The sequence below is a fragment of the Centroberyx gerrardi genome, unplaced genomic scaffold (genome assembly GCF_048128805.1).
Source record: "Centroberyx gerrardi isolate f3 unplaced genomic scaffold, fCenGer3.hap1.cur.20231027 Scaffold_122, whole genome shotgun sequence".
NCBI lineage: Eukaryota > Metazoa > Chordata > Actinopteri > Beryciformes > Berycidae > Centroberyx > Centroberyx gerrardi.
The window spans coordinates 11484-25908 of record NW_027605259.1 but is presented as its reverse complement, the minus strand read 5'-3'; the positions used below and the strand labels follow the sequence as shown (position 1 = coordinate 25908).

The 14425-nt window shown below is 42.3% G+C and overlaps 1 protein-coding gene across 2 annotated transcripts; it reads left to right on the top strand.

The window, feature by feature from the left end:
* The first annotated feature begins 304 nt into the window (after window positions 1-304).
* LOC139931989 (cysteine protease ATG4C) lies at window positions 305-13843 on the top strand. 2 transcript variants are annotated; one of them, XM_071925645.1, is made up of 11 exons: window positions 305-467; window positions 682-803; window positions 1506-1589; window positions 2112-2342; window positions 5088-5451; window positions 8354-8424; window positions 9299-9495; window positions 9877-9955; window positions 10749-10825; window positions 11289-11408; window positions 11920-13843. In XM_071925645.1, exons 2-11 carry the CDS (start codon window positions 689-691, stop codon window positions 12085-12087), a joined length of 1506 nt encoding a protein of 501 aa, XP_071781746.1. In that variant the 5' UTR covers window positions 305-467; window positions 682-688; the 3' UTR covers window positions 12088-13843. The 2 variants fall into 2 exon arrangements, with proteins under 2 accessions (XP_071781746.1, XP_071781747.1); XM_071925646.1 differs by lacking the exons at window positions 682-803; window positions 1506-1589.
* The last annotated feature ends 582 nt before the right edge of the window (window positions 13844-14425 follow it).

The window sequence follows — 14425 nt, the reverse complement described above, 5'->3', positions numbered from 1 at the left end:
AGTGTTATCTCACAGAGCTATCGTAATAGTAATATGATGGGGGAGATTAAATATTTTTAGGTGTAGCTGCGCCTCGGGCTTTATCACCCTTCACCCAGCCTTTATACAAGAGGGGCGCATGTTTTGATGCAGCGGATACCCCGGGCAAACGGAGTCTCCGTTTGGGAGATTGGGAATTGTAAGGAAAATAAACGCCACCCACTCGTGTTAGCTTGTTACATAAAACGATCGTTTCTAGACCTTGCCCCTGGTGGAAACACCGCGAGAGCCGCTGACTTGGCTCTTCTACTTCCTCAAAATGTAAACATTGGCAGTCACTGGGCAATGTAACGTGTTTAGTGACACCGCAAGTAAATGGCGAGACGTTGTTACAGTATTTATGTAACGTGACGACTTTGTAACTCTTGGACAGAGTTTCAAAGCGGCTGTGAATGACAGAAAACTGGATCGAAGAAGCTGTACGTAAGGTAACGATGTGCTCCCTGTAAGCTCAGCTGTGATTTCATTGGGAACTGCTACTGCTACAGCCAACTCTCTCTCTCTCTCTCTCTCTCTCTCTCTCTCTCTCTCTCTCTCTCTCTATCTCTCTCTCTCTCTCTCTCTCTCTCTCTCTCTCTCTGTGTGTGTGTGTGTGTGTGTGTGTGTGTGTGTGTGTGTGTGTGTTTCCCCACCGTGTACCAGGGGTTGTATGCTGCATTGGGATGGGTCCCATTCCTTGCTGGTCAAAATGGAGAATAAAGGGAGCGACGAGGTGGAAAAAATGAAGACAAAGTTCTTGTCAGCGTGGCACAATGTGAAGTACAGTAAGTACTTTGCCTGAGGCCGCTGCAAGCACACACCCCTACCACCCATGTTTACTCCTGTCTGTGCATTTGCAACCTTGAATTCACTGTGTTTCCCACGCCTGCAGCACTGCTGTTTCTATAGAGTGAACCGTTTCTTTCTATATAGTTCACATTCTAGGTCAGTTGTTCCAACAGCTAGATATGACCTATCAGTTAACCTAAATTGGACTGTGTGTAGACATGAAATGCAAAGGGATCCACAAAAAGATGGACTCAGGGGGACGCAGAACAAAAACAATCGTTTGCTTAAGCGATGAGATGGGAACAGAGCAGCACATGACAACATAGGCATGATAAGGATCAGAGGATGTGGTATTCTGAGAACCTGCTGCTGTTGAATCAGCCCTTTAAATATTTATTTTTCATATCCAGTCCACACTGATCTGTCTGCTTTGTTTCACCAGGAAGCTAGTTTCTTGGATTTTGTTGTTTACGTTTTGAGACGATAGTGGTTATTCCCACCTTGTTTGTGACAGTTACAGCAGAGAGACGGGATGGAAGGCAGAGAGAAATATGCAAAGAGCTCTGGGATTGAGCCAGCACTTGAGCTTTGAATGGGTGTTGTAGGCGTGTTAGTCAACAGAGTGAATAGGATGTCTCAGAGCTTATATTTAACCATCTGTGACCTACGACAGTGAGTGTTTTTACTGTCTGTTTTAGGTTGGGCTCTGAAATCAAAGACCTCGTTCAGTAGAAATTCCCCAGTGCTTCTTCTGGGAAAATGTTACCATTTTAAGTGTGAAGGTACGGTGTACACACACACACACACTTACACATACAAAAAAGCTATTGGCACTTACAATGGTTGTGATAACACATGCACATACACACAGACTGGATGACCTGCAGTGGTTGTATATTAAGTTTTATACACATGCATAAACATGCACAGACTGTTTGTCCTATAGTGACACTGTAAAATGTTTCACATTTTGCATGCCTCTGCCCCAGAAATGATTAGTGAGGAAGTGGGAAATTATTTTTAACTCTGTCCTCAAATATTTTGGCTCAAGTTACAGCCCTCTGAACATGGTCTCAGAAAATAAACAACACACTGCACTGACCCACGGGCTTCAGCATGAGACATAGGCTTACTCAATAGGTAAAAAAATAGACATGCTAAAATCTCTTGTGTAATAGGAAACTTTAAAATGATTAATACATGAGGACAAAATGATTAGAGCCAGTAGATTTCTGACCAACAGAGGACACAAAGGGGAAAAAGTTAACCACAAACCCTCAATTGGTTGCCTTTGTTTGCCTCAGATGACGACGGCCTTACAGAAGCCTGCTATGAAGCCTGTGACGAGGACCTTATCATGGGGAACGCAGAGGCTTTTCGGAAGGATTTTGCATCCCGGGTGTGGCTGACCTACAGGGAGGAGTTCCCCCCCCTGCCCGGCTCCACCTTGGCCTCCGACTGCGGCTGGGGCTGCATGCTGAGGGCAGGACAGATGATGGTGGCTCAGGCACTTACTCTGCACTTCTTAGGCAGAGGTGAGTCCAAACTAAATATTGGATATCAGCCAGTCAGTTGGTCCAGTGCCAATATGATGGAGGTTCCCCCCTGACCACAGCTTCATGAAAACAGTCTGTAAAATCTGTAAAATATATATATTTTTTTTATTAATTCTTCATTTAAAGGTGCTAATCTATCCCGGAGTTTCCCTGCCATTGAGTAGGTGTGGTGGGTCATCCTGCTTTAAAGAGCTTCTCACCCTAAAATATGAGTATATGTCACACATATGTATATCGAAAAGTATAGGTCAGTTTGTTGATGGCATGGTAGTGTTTGCAGTACACACTGCCTTCCAAAAGTATTCAGCTCCATTGACTTTTTGCAGATTCTCTTGAGTTACAAAAGGATTATAATACACACATACATTTTTTTTTCTGAGATTGTATGCAAACTTTCATTTTCTAAGATACGTCACACCTTCCCTTATACTGTAGGTTGTAGGGTTTTGGATAGGGTTTTCCTTTCAAACTGCTCTATTTCCAATCCTTCTTGCTGGCATGACATCAGGTTCCTTCAATACATCTCACTGGGATTTTAGGGTATAGTGTGGATAGAATAATACTTGAGCACAATATGTAGCATGTGGCATGGTTACAGATAGCATTTGAATCTTCTTCCTGAAGTTTCCAAGAAAAAAGAAATCATTATCCACCTGCTGTATATGAAAGTACAAGTCCAATTTTTCCATTGACCTCCATCATTCAACAGTGAATAGTTCACTCAAAGTGCACCCAGTGTGTAAAGGTTATGGCTTGTTTGGTCTAAAAGCTCAAGTGTGTTTTGACCATGAAAGGAAATGACTGTTTGAACCATGACAAGCCAAATGACATTAGCCTAGACCCAGGTTTCTTGTCATGTGGGGACCCACCAGAAATACGCCTGTGGCCCATTTTAGGTCCTGACCCATAGGGGATAGGGGATATTTGCGTAGGTCTATTCTGGCAGCCAATTTGTAAAGACCTCCTCACAGTTTTCCACATTTTCCTGTTATATTCTCTTCTCAACCCTCTCCCACTGTCTAACTCACCACCTGTACGGTTAAACCTCATTTGCCAAAAGCTCAGAATGTAAATGGAACAGTTTACCCAGCAGGCAAAATGGATGAAAATACATAAAACATAAAATGTATCAACTTTCCTAGTTATTCATTGTAAAATTACATGTATCTTAACTGCAAATTAGACCATACAGGAATGCACTGAAAATATGTTCAATTGCTATATTGCAGTTCAGTTAGTTTCAGTTTCTCTATTTTTCTGATTAGGGAACCAGACTCTTAGTCAGAGTTTCTGCAGTCTCAACCTGAAACAGAAAGTTTAATTTATTTGATGCAAGACTTTTAAAATGAGCAAAGTTGATCATATCTTTGTGAGCTCTATTGTCTCTGAAGAGTCCTAGACTTTACGGGTCCACATAATGAGACGACTGCGAGTTTAATGCAGTCATTTGGAAAACAATATTTAAAACTTGTTCTTCTGTCAAATCCGAAATATGTCATTAATGAAATATTTCTCTATAAAATGACGAATGGCCACTTAAGGATATTTATTGATCAATTTCACTTTCATTCACTTTGGATCAAGGTCATTATGTTAATGCCTTAGACACTACTCTGTCCCCATTTATAGCCTGGGCCACTCCCATTCTCTCCGCCTTAGGCGCCCACCCTGTTTGTAAGGCTAAGGCACTGTAAAAGTGAAATACTGGGACACTCAGACTTATAATTGAATAGAATGATACCTATTCTCTTACTGAAGCACTCTAGATTCTGTCTGTTAAAGCAGAAGATTTAAGGCAAAAACTTTAATTTCACAAGTTCTGAAAGACTCTTAATGGCGATATTCTAGGTGGGACTTTGATAAAGGATGTCTGGAATGATCAGGTTCAAAACTTCTCACAGAGAACTGGTCAAATAAGTGCCTTTCATTAACTTCCATCTGTGACATCAGATTTGGGAAACACAGAGCCATTTCCCCTTCAGCGTATATATGATTTATCTAGCTATTTGCCATTTTGTCAGGTTGCGGTCATTTAAATCACTCTTGTAATATGTATTTTGCTGCATAATGCCTCAAGGTCCCTCAAAGGAAAGGTTCTGGATTTTTCAGAGCCTGTCCTTTAATTCCTTAATCGCTAGCCCAGTCCCCTCTCAAGGCATTCAGGTATTTTTGTGTTCAGTGGGGATTAACATTATTTATCTCAAAAACACATGTAAGCCACTGTATTTACTTGCAACAGCTGTGGTATAGTACATACATAGTAAAAATATGTATTCAACCTGAAATTTGGAGAGAGATGTTTTTAATCCTGATCGACCAACTCTAGCATTGCTCTCAAATGCTAACAGGAAATTGTTGTCTTGATTAGTGATCAAAAGCATAGGCTTGCAGTTGTGCAACATGTTGATTTGTGCCACCATCGTTCCCCACTGAGCTACGCATATTGGCTTCTTCAACACCTAGCATTATCCAAAGATGTTGTTAAGACTCTGACATTGGTAAACAAGTCACTTTAAAATTCAGGTGTTAGTTCACCACAGAAGGATAGAAAATAGATTTTCCTAATTACCTCCATTAGTGGTTTAGGAAACATAGTTCCCAAGCCTTCTTTGGTGTATTAACACTTGTTTCAAAATGTGACTTTAGATCTGTAATCTTTGATCTGCATTGGCTCTTTCATGTTGAGTGTAGCTGATGTTTTGTACATGATTTATTCCTCCACAGACTGGACCTGGTCGGAGGCGCTGTCCCTCCAGCCTTTAGACACAGAAACGTGGACTACCAGTGCAGCCAAGCGTCTAGTGGCGTCCCTGGAGGCCTCTCTGCAGGGCTCTCCCAGCCCCTCCAACCCCGGGCCCTTGCCCCTGCACCTGCCCCAGGCCCGGGCCCAGGCCCAGGCCCAGGCCCAGGGGGCTGCGGAGGAGGCAGACGCCCACTTGAGAGAGGTGTACCACCGCACTCTGGTGTCCTGGTTTGGGGACAGCCCCTCGGCTCAGCTGGGCCTCCACAGGCTGGTCCGCTTAGGTCTGGCAGTGGGGAAACAGGCAGGGGACTGGTACGGACCCGCTGTTGTGGCACACATCTTCAAGTAAGTCTAATTACAGAGTGAGAAAAAGGTTTGATCTGAGAGTAACTATATTGCATGTATCATGCCACATCCACCCCACCACTGGCTTTAATTACATAATAATGACTTATTGCTGTTCATGTCACATTATTTCAATCACAACTATGGGGCGTGATTGAATACAAAGTATCTAAAAAGAGAGGATAAAGTTGCAGAGGTAGCAAAAGATTGGATGTAAAAAGGAAAAAACACGCTTAAGTTTCTAGGCTTACTAGAAGTGCAAGCATCTATATCTACAATAAGACCCTGTTTACACTTGGTTTTAAAATGCGTCTTGGGCGATCGGATCACAAGTGGACAGCGCTAAATACAAGTGTAAACAACCACCAAGACACATTGTGATCCGATCACTCAAACCACTTGCCGAGGTTGTCTGGGACGCATTTGACCACATATCTTTTGTAGTATAAACGCTAATGCGTCCTGATGCGTCCCCGACAAGGACGTAACAGGAAAATATGTCTTCAATGCAGGACGTGGTGGTTGTTTTGGTGACAGCGCGCCAACGCTCGAAAAAATGGAGAGGAGCACTGATGTACGTGGTTGGAGTGCAATATCGCTCTTCGGGGTCTTGTGGCTATCACAGCAGCGGCGAAAGCCACTGCTTTTCTAACATTCTTCCTTTTTCGTCTTGTCCTGCGCTCTTTTGCAAGTCGCAAATGACTTTGTCCTGTCAATCTCAACAGTTGGAATAGCCCGTACATGTATATTAGTTCTTGAAACATTGCTGTTTTCTTAGCTAGCCCGTGCTAAACAAATCTGGCGCTTGTCTGGTAGTGATGTGTCGGTCGCGAACGAGTCGGCTCTATGAGCCGGCTCCTTTAAGTGAACGATGGGAGCCGGCTCCCGTCTGAGAGCCGATTTCTTTTTTTCTTTCTTTTTTTTTGTAAATTAATACAAGAAAGAATAATAGGATAATGTTTTCGCCACACTGCTCGGCCATGCGCACTCCATGCACTGACTGAATGTTGTGTTGATGTGTATGTGCGTGCGACCAATCACGTGTGATGACAGACAGAACAGCAGAAAACAAGATGAGTGACAGTCGCAAACGAAGTAGCATTTGGATGCATTTTAATAACATAGACAACCTAAAGGTAGAATGTAGAATTTGTAAGGTAAAAATATCACACACACCGTTTTGAGTGTCATTTGTTTGGAATGGTTTGTGTTTTGGATAGTTCAATATAAATAAAACGTTCAATACACACGTGTAATAGTGTTTGATGTTTTTACATTATTTAAGGTTTTTATACCAAACATAATGTAAAATTATGGTATTCTGGAAATTATAAGGTTTAGTATAATTACATTGAATAATTTAAGTGATATATGTGCACACATACCAATCATAGGTCAAAACATTGCTAAATTTGGCTGAATTCTAAAAGCCAGAAGTGGTACTAAATGAAGAGCCATTTGGGAGCCGAAAGAGCCGGCTCTTATTGCTGAGCTGAGCCAAATGATCTGGCTCACTAAAAAGAGCTGGAATTCCCATCACTATTGTCTGGCGACAGACTGACGTAATAACGCGGGGCCCTTTGACCTTCTAGCGGAAGTGACGTAGGCAGTAACGAAATCTGAACACAAGTGGTCAGCTGGACACCTTGGAGACACATGATAAACACAGGTGTAAACGGCGATGTGTCTCGGCTGTCCACTTGTGATCCGATCGCCCAAGACACATTTTAAAACCAAGTGTAAACAGAGAATGCAGGATTTTCAACGGTAATTGTTGAGCTGCATATGTCTGAAATGCCTGTTCTAGTAACCTTATTAGGCCCGCTACAGAGCCCGGGATTGGCCGTCATGTAGGAGAAAAAAAATATTTTGTGGTAACAAAGTATTAACTTGTGTGGGCAGGTTATATAAAATGTACGCTCAAGTTGCATAAACAGCATGCAAATAGATAAAAAACATGCACACGTAATAATACATAGAGCCAGAGAAACCGCACCAATCCCTTTTCTGAGACATGATGTTGGCAGTGTGAAGCAATACAAATCCTTTATAAAGTCTATAACATCCCTCCAGCCTGCATACTGATGAAGGCAGAGCCCAGTAGTTCTCAATATCCTTGTCAATTCTTTCTTACTTGCATCGCAAGCATTGTCAGTAGGCAATGTTTTAATAACTAATTGATAACTAGTGATGATAATGATATCATGCTTAATGGACTACCACCATAATTCTAATCAATGCAGTGCTCACCCTTGACAAATGTTTGATACATCAAAATAGTACATAACATCTTTATCATTAAAGCCTGAAAGAGTTATAAAATCTCCAAGTTAAACATTAAAAGTATAGAATTGTAAATAAAATAGCCTTTGTAACACTACATGATCAAAACAGTCAGACTTGTTACAACCTCATCAAATCTTCTTTCCTAACATGCACAATGAACTATTAAAATACTTTATTTATAATGAAGATTGACCCACACAAGTACTCAAGCCCACTTTATTATATCACATCGACACACATTTTATTAAACCTATTTACAATAATCATTACATTGCAATGGAGCGGCACGGTGGCTCAGTGGTTACGCCTGGGTTTCCTCTGGGTGCCGACACCAGTTTGCTTCTTATTAAGTCAGTATTAGAGAAGTTTATAAGTTCATGGTAATATACATACAGCTCTGATGTTGAATTAGCATGTAAGCTCCACGTGTAACCTTTAAAAAACGGATTAAAACCTCTGAAAAGAACTTAAAACCTCTCAATCACACTCTCTTTCTCTCTCTCTCTCTCTCTCTGTCTCTCTCTCTCTCTCTCTCTCTCTCTCTCTCTCTCTCTCTCTCTCTCTCTCTCTCTCTCTCTCTCTCTCTCTCTCCCTCTCCCTCCTTTAACTCTCTTAGGAAAGCTGTTGAGGAGGCGACGGACCCTGGCTTGGCGGGTATAACTGCCTACGTCTCCCAAGACTGTACAGGTATGAAAGATGATCCTGCTGTTGACAAAGCTGGGTACTGGGCACAGCGCCCAAACTGACCCTTCATTTTTACCAACTCTCCTGCTGCTGGGAGCCTGGGGAGCAGCAGAGAGAGGCGACAGGAGGCTCACCCTGTCCATTCTCCAGCAAACACACCCATTCTAAATCCACTACCGTCCACTCCAAACTCTTCTTAACCCCAATAACCTGGGCTTTATTTCAAGTCCTTCTTCTCAATAGCCAGAGTACAAGATACTGTATCTGTTTGTGTGCAAGCGTGTGTGTGTTGGTGTGTTTACAAGCTTGATGTGAACTCCACTCTTACAGACACAACGACCCCCACATGCTTCCTGGGTGATCAGATTGTAATCGGATAGAGCAAAAACACATAAAATCCAGCCGTAAATGCACCCAAGATGCATTGAAGATCCAATCATCCACTTCCATAAGTGGTCATATACGCATTTGGCCACATTAACAACAAACAACAAAACAACAAGCAACATGGTCTCCGATCCATACATTTCACTGTGTATGTCACATTTTAATGCCAGGTGTAAATATAATCCAGCAACTTCAGAGTATCAAATAAACATGTATTTGGAGAATGTCACAGACCAAAGTATGCAGAGGAATTTTGTATCCCACAAACAAAACATTATAATCATAAAGAATCCATATAAGTCATGCTCATAGTTCAATAATCAGGAACAGCTGCAAAAAGATAGACAGGAAGACCAACTGATTGACCGACAGACTGATGAACAGACAAGACTGATGGAGAGCAAACTGACAGATAGACGAGGCAGACATGCAGACAGACAGACAGACAGACGACCCCCATCTGACCTTTTGCGTTATCGATCCTCCACAGTGTACAGTGCCGATGTCGTCGATAGCCACAGGGCATCAGGGGCGGGGCAGGCCTCTGCTGGGAGATCGGATGCCCCTCCCCCACAGAACAGCCAATCGTCTGCCTCCTCCCTGTCGGACAGCCGAGCCGTCATCATCCTCGTCCCGGTGCGGCTGGGCGGGGAGAAGACCAACCCCGAGTACTTTAACTTTGTAAAGGTGAGAAGCTGATCACGGATTGTTTTTTCTCAAACTTTCATTTAGCCAAACAAGTTTAACTAGGTTGTGATCAGAGAATTACACACACACACACACACACACTTGTACCTTGGAACCCTAGTTTTGCGCTGCTGGTTACTGAATGCTTGCAATTTCACATATGAAAAGAGGCATGGCACCAAGAATAAGATAGCGTGTCAAGAGTAAGAGTAATGAAGGTATAGAGTGAGAAAGTAAGAGTAATTAACATAAAAAGGAAGTGATCACTGGGGGAAATGGTGAATTGAAAATACCCATTTTACTGTAATAGAAATATGAAGGAACCAAGCTTAAAGTATTCAAGCTGTCTGTCTGTTTCTCTGTCCTTCTCTCTGCACTTAGAGCATCCTGAGTCTGGAGTACTGCATAGGCATCATCGGAGGGAAGCCCAAACAGGCCTGCTACTTTGTGGGATTTCAAGGTTAGTGTTTGCCTAGTGGAAAAAAGAGAGAGACACAGAGAGAGAGAGAGAGAGAGAGAGAGAGGTTAGTGTGAATAGCAGATGGTTTTGCATAATATACCCTCCTTGTATGAAGAGACAAAGTAAGTTAATGCATTCCTGTTTGCATGAGGAAAGCAGAGAGGAGTGGAGACGGTAGCGAGTGAAGCAGGGCTTACTTTATTCTCTCTGACCCATCAAAGCCTCGCCCATTTATCACAAGTAAACCTCCCAAGTTGTGTGCTGTAATTGATTTCCATAGGAGGCATGCATAAATTTCATCCGGGCCCCAAAGTGAGCCACTCTCCATCACCTTCAGGAGCCGGGAGGAACCTTCAGTTGTACATCTTGGCAGTCAATATTTACGCATTTACATTTTACCAATTTGAAATACAGTGGTGGATGATGTCTAAATGACAAGCAATACATTCTCCCTGCCAAGGCGCGGCTCAGCGCCGCATTTATCATATGCAAATGGTCGAATATAATTGCGTGTTTGTAAAAGTAATTCCCCCACACAAAAATTAAATGACAGCCCCTTTTTTGTGGGTGTAAAGAATGTGCTTGTACAAACGCATCTGATTATGCAGAATTTAATCCACCCTGGTGGATATTAAAAAGCAACAACCTTCTGGGAGGCATATTTGACGCACAGAAGCCTAACAGTAGGCCGAGCGGGTGACTTTGAGCTGTTCTGCATAGAAATTGGAGAGAAGCGCGTTTTTGTAATAATCCGATGTTTTTGAATAACTTGTCTTTTGTTTTGTCCTTGCAGATGACAGCTTGATTTACATGGACCCTCATTACTGTCAGTCTTTTGTGGATGTCAGCACCAGCGATTTCCCTCTCCAGGTAATGTGAAATTACACAGACGAGCTGACTGGGGCCCCAGTAATGTGAATTTAATAGTTTCTGTTAGTACTTAAGGGTATGAATCTTAAAGCAGCCCTCTGCTCAATTACCGAGTCCCTATCTGCTGATTTATTTGCTGCTCAGATATGTGAAGCTGCCGCTTAAGAGAAATACGGCAAATACAGGATCAGGTACTATGAGCCTGAATATTTCAGGACCAACACATAAAAAGCAGCATTTATCATTACACCACAGTATAGCAACTTTGCTTTGCATGCTGTGGTATACAATGTGACAACACACCCAAGTTGTAAATTTATGTATGCTGTGACAGCGGATAAATGGGATTTCATTCTTCAAATGATGCAGAATACAGCTTATTCAGTGTTGATGCAGCCATCCAATATTGTGCCCCGCAGTGAATGAATGAATATTTTGATGTATTTTGTCTCTTTTTGTCTAGTCGTATCATTGCCCGTCGCCAAAGAAGATGCCTTTCAGCAAGATGGACCCGAGCTGCACCATAGGTTTCTATTCTAGAAGTGTCCATGACTATGAGAGAATCAGCCAAGAGCTATCGAAGGTGAGGAATGCAGGGTTTTTTTTTTTATCACTCATCCATTGCCAGCATCATTAGTCATTTCACAACTAAAAAATATTAAGGAAGAAATGTGGTGAATATAGCTCACTTTGTATACATTTTTCAGTTTATATTGGGAAATGCGGGTCTTACAGTGTGATAGAAATTGACCAGCAGGTGGCACCATTTAGCCATGAATCTGACTTGGTTCTTGGTTTTCAAACCAATCAGCCAGTTGGTTAGATGCTGTGAACCAGAGTCTCCCCTCCTTAAACTTATCCTGCTTCTACTTGAAGGACTCTTATGTCTCTATTTTTGTGTGCTAAAATGTCCAATCTGAAAGGGAATTAAAAAAAAGGAGCCAGATGCCCCTTGTTAGATGAAATTATGAAACGCAGGGCAAATGCCATGAAATGCCAGGTCAAGGGTGAGGATACGTTGATAGCGATAGATTCTTAAGGAAAACGTATAGGGGTAACACATAGCGCTTAACACCGCTCCGTTCTCGTTTCAGGTGCTGCAGCCGTCGGCGCGGGAGAAATACCCGGCGTTCACTTTCATGCAAGGTCACGGCAGAGATTACGACCTGTCTGGAGGCCTGACCCCAGAGAAGAGAGAGTGGCCCTTCATCCGTGACCCGAGGAGGGCGGCCGCCACCGCCGGGGACTTTGTCCTGCTCTGACGCCGCTGTTTAAGGCTACGGACAGGGAAGTTCCTCTTTGAATGAATGGAGAGGTGACTTTGTCAAACTGCTCCGTATCCAAAGTGTCTAATAATGTTGTGACACTGAGGCGTACGGAACTTTTCAAGCCTACAGTGATTCAGTTTAGACTTCCTGGAAATGTTGCCGGGCAATTTTTAGCTAAAACTGTTATTAACTGGATGGAATTGTAGTTGTTGCCTGGCAATGTAAGCTTGCCGAACGTTCTACCAGGAAGCATTGGAATATTTTTTTGGGCGGGCCCTGCTGATTTTAATGGCCTAACTTTCTCTGTCTGCTCATCCAGGGTCATAAAGGGGAACACCAGTCATTTTGCACAATTGTTTCTAATTTTGTGGATTTAAGACAGACTACTGATAGGGATTATTTATCAACACCCCAGATTTTTGGGAGTTCTCATCAGTTTTGTACCTCAGATCATAATGAAGGAGACAGTCTCAAGGGGATTTGGGCAGAATCAGCGCTAGCTCTAGATCAGCAGTCCCAGTCTAAAGCGCTTTATAAAGCCAAAGCCAACCATGATGCAGAGCAGAGTTAACTAGCCCTGAAATCAGTGTTAGCCCTCTTTAGACTGAGTGAGCGTAATATCTTTGTTAGCCCAGAACTAAACACCTAGTTAGGCCTGGACTACTGAGTCCCTAAAGCCTGGTTGGCCCTGGGCTGAGAGGAGTGTGGAAAAAGCCTTGATAAATGTGGGCCAAGGGCTTTCTGTTTCTCTGAGACAGACTGAGTCAAGTAACTTTTCCAAACTACTCTGCCAAGAACGTTTCATCAAACAGGATTAATTCTCCACCCGTCTGAAACACCTCAGCAGCCGAACCGCACGGCTTCTGAAGGACACTATTTTAATAATTCTGCCAACGTTTCTTTTTGCCCACACTAGAGCTCATTTCTTTCTCTTAGCAATAATGTATGATGATGTTGTGTGATGATACGATTGTTTGCTTGCCTTTGCGTGTTTTCGTGTGTGAGTGGTATTAACTGTGACGGAGATATGCATCACCGTGAAAATGACCGGTGGTGACAGGAGAGTATGTGAGAGGGATAATAGTGTTGTGTGCTGTACCTCACTGTAAGCACTATCTATTATAAATTGCCACTTGAGAACAGGGTGCTGTAGATGATTGCAAAACTATTAAGTATCTATTGTACAACACACACACACACACACAGAGTTAAAACAGATGCTGAGGAGCTAATGAATAGAAATACACTTCTGGGCATTGCAAAAGAGAGTTCATATGGAATAGCAATCTACATTACATGAACATATTGACAGTGCATAACAGTGCATTTCAGTTTTATTATTTATATATGTTGTGTGCAATTAACAGTTGTGGCCAAACTATTTCAAGCCATTATTTTTGAAAGCTATTTTTTCCACACAAGGTGTTATTTTAATATTGATTATGCCACTTTTCATGTCTTTTTTAATGTGTATTTTTTCCAGTGCTACCCACATGAAATAAGTGATAAGGAATGATCCATTGCTATTGTCACAAAGCACTTTCACAATGGCTACTTTAACATAGAACTTAATACACACCTATGCTACAAATTCAGTGGCAATTACTTGATCATGCAATTTGACTTGGTACAGCTCACTTCAATATTTAGACTATTGAATCTATCACTTGTGCTTTCCTACATTACATCCACATTTCTATTTGCATTAATAAACGTCATTAATCTCAGCAATGCAGAATATTGATTTTTACACTGCTGTGCAGAAAAGTTGAATAAAGTCAAAACATTTGAGTTTCTTAATCGGTTTGCTTCCTTTGGCTCCACTTGAAGAACTTGAAGCGACTGAAGAAGAAGAAGAAGAAGAAAAAAAATCTGTTTGTCTCATTTTCAATGCTGGATGCAAACCTCAGTGGTGTGTTGAAATGTATTCAATCCCTTTCTCTCCCAGTCAAATGTAGTAGATTAAAACTAATCGTACGTGCTAACCATCTCTACAGCCCATTAACCAGGGACCGGAAAAAATGTGACCCAGTGACACTGGCGGCGATTGTGTCTGCCTGTGGAGGAAAAGAAAATATCCTTGTGTGCAAAGCTCTGTTACCATGGATAATCTGTCTGTTGCCCCCTTGGTTTGAGCAATGCCGGACTGTTTTCCCGTACAATACAAATTCTTGTATTATGATGAGCCGGGCTTTTTAAGGGAGGGAACTGTCCCTTGTGTGGGGGTGCCAGGGCAAGGGTGAGGATGGATGGACAGAGAGGAAGAAGAATCCCTCATCTGTTCTCATCTCCACCATGGAGAAGCAGCGGCATAAAGGCATCATTTAGATCC

Bases quoted from the DNA above. Each gene is read 5' to 3' on its own strand.
- LOC139931989 (XM_071925645.1), top strand. From the start codon at position 689: ATGCTGCATTGGGATGGGTCCCATTCCTTGCTGGTCAAAATGGAGAAT. The intron at 804-1,505 runs GTAAGTACTTTG...TGTCTGTTTTAG, and splicing joins GTGGCACAATGTGAAGTACA to GTTGGGCTCTGAAATCAAAG. The intron at 1,590-2,111 runs GTACGGTGTACA...TGTTTGCCTCAG, and splicing joins TTACCATTTTAAGTGTGAAG to ATGACGACGGCCTTACAGAA.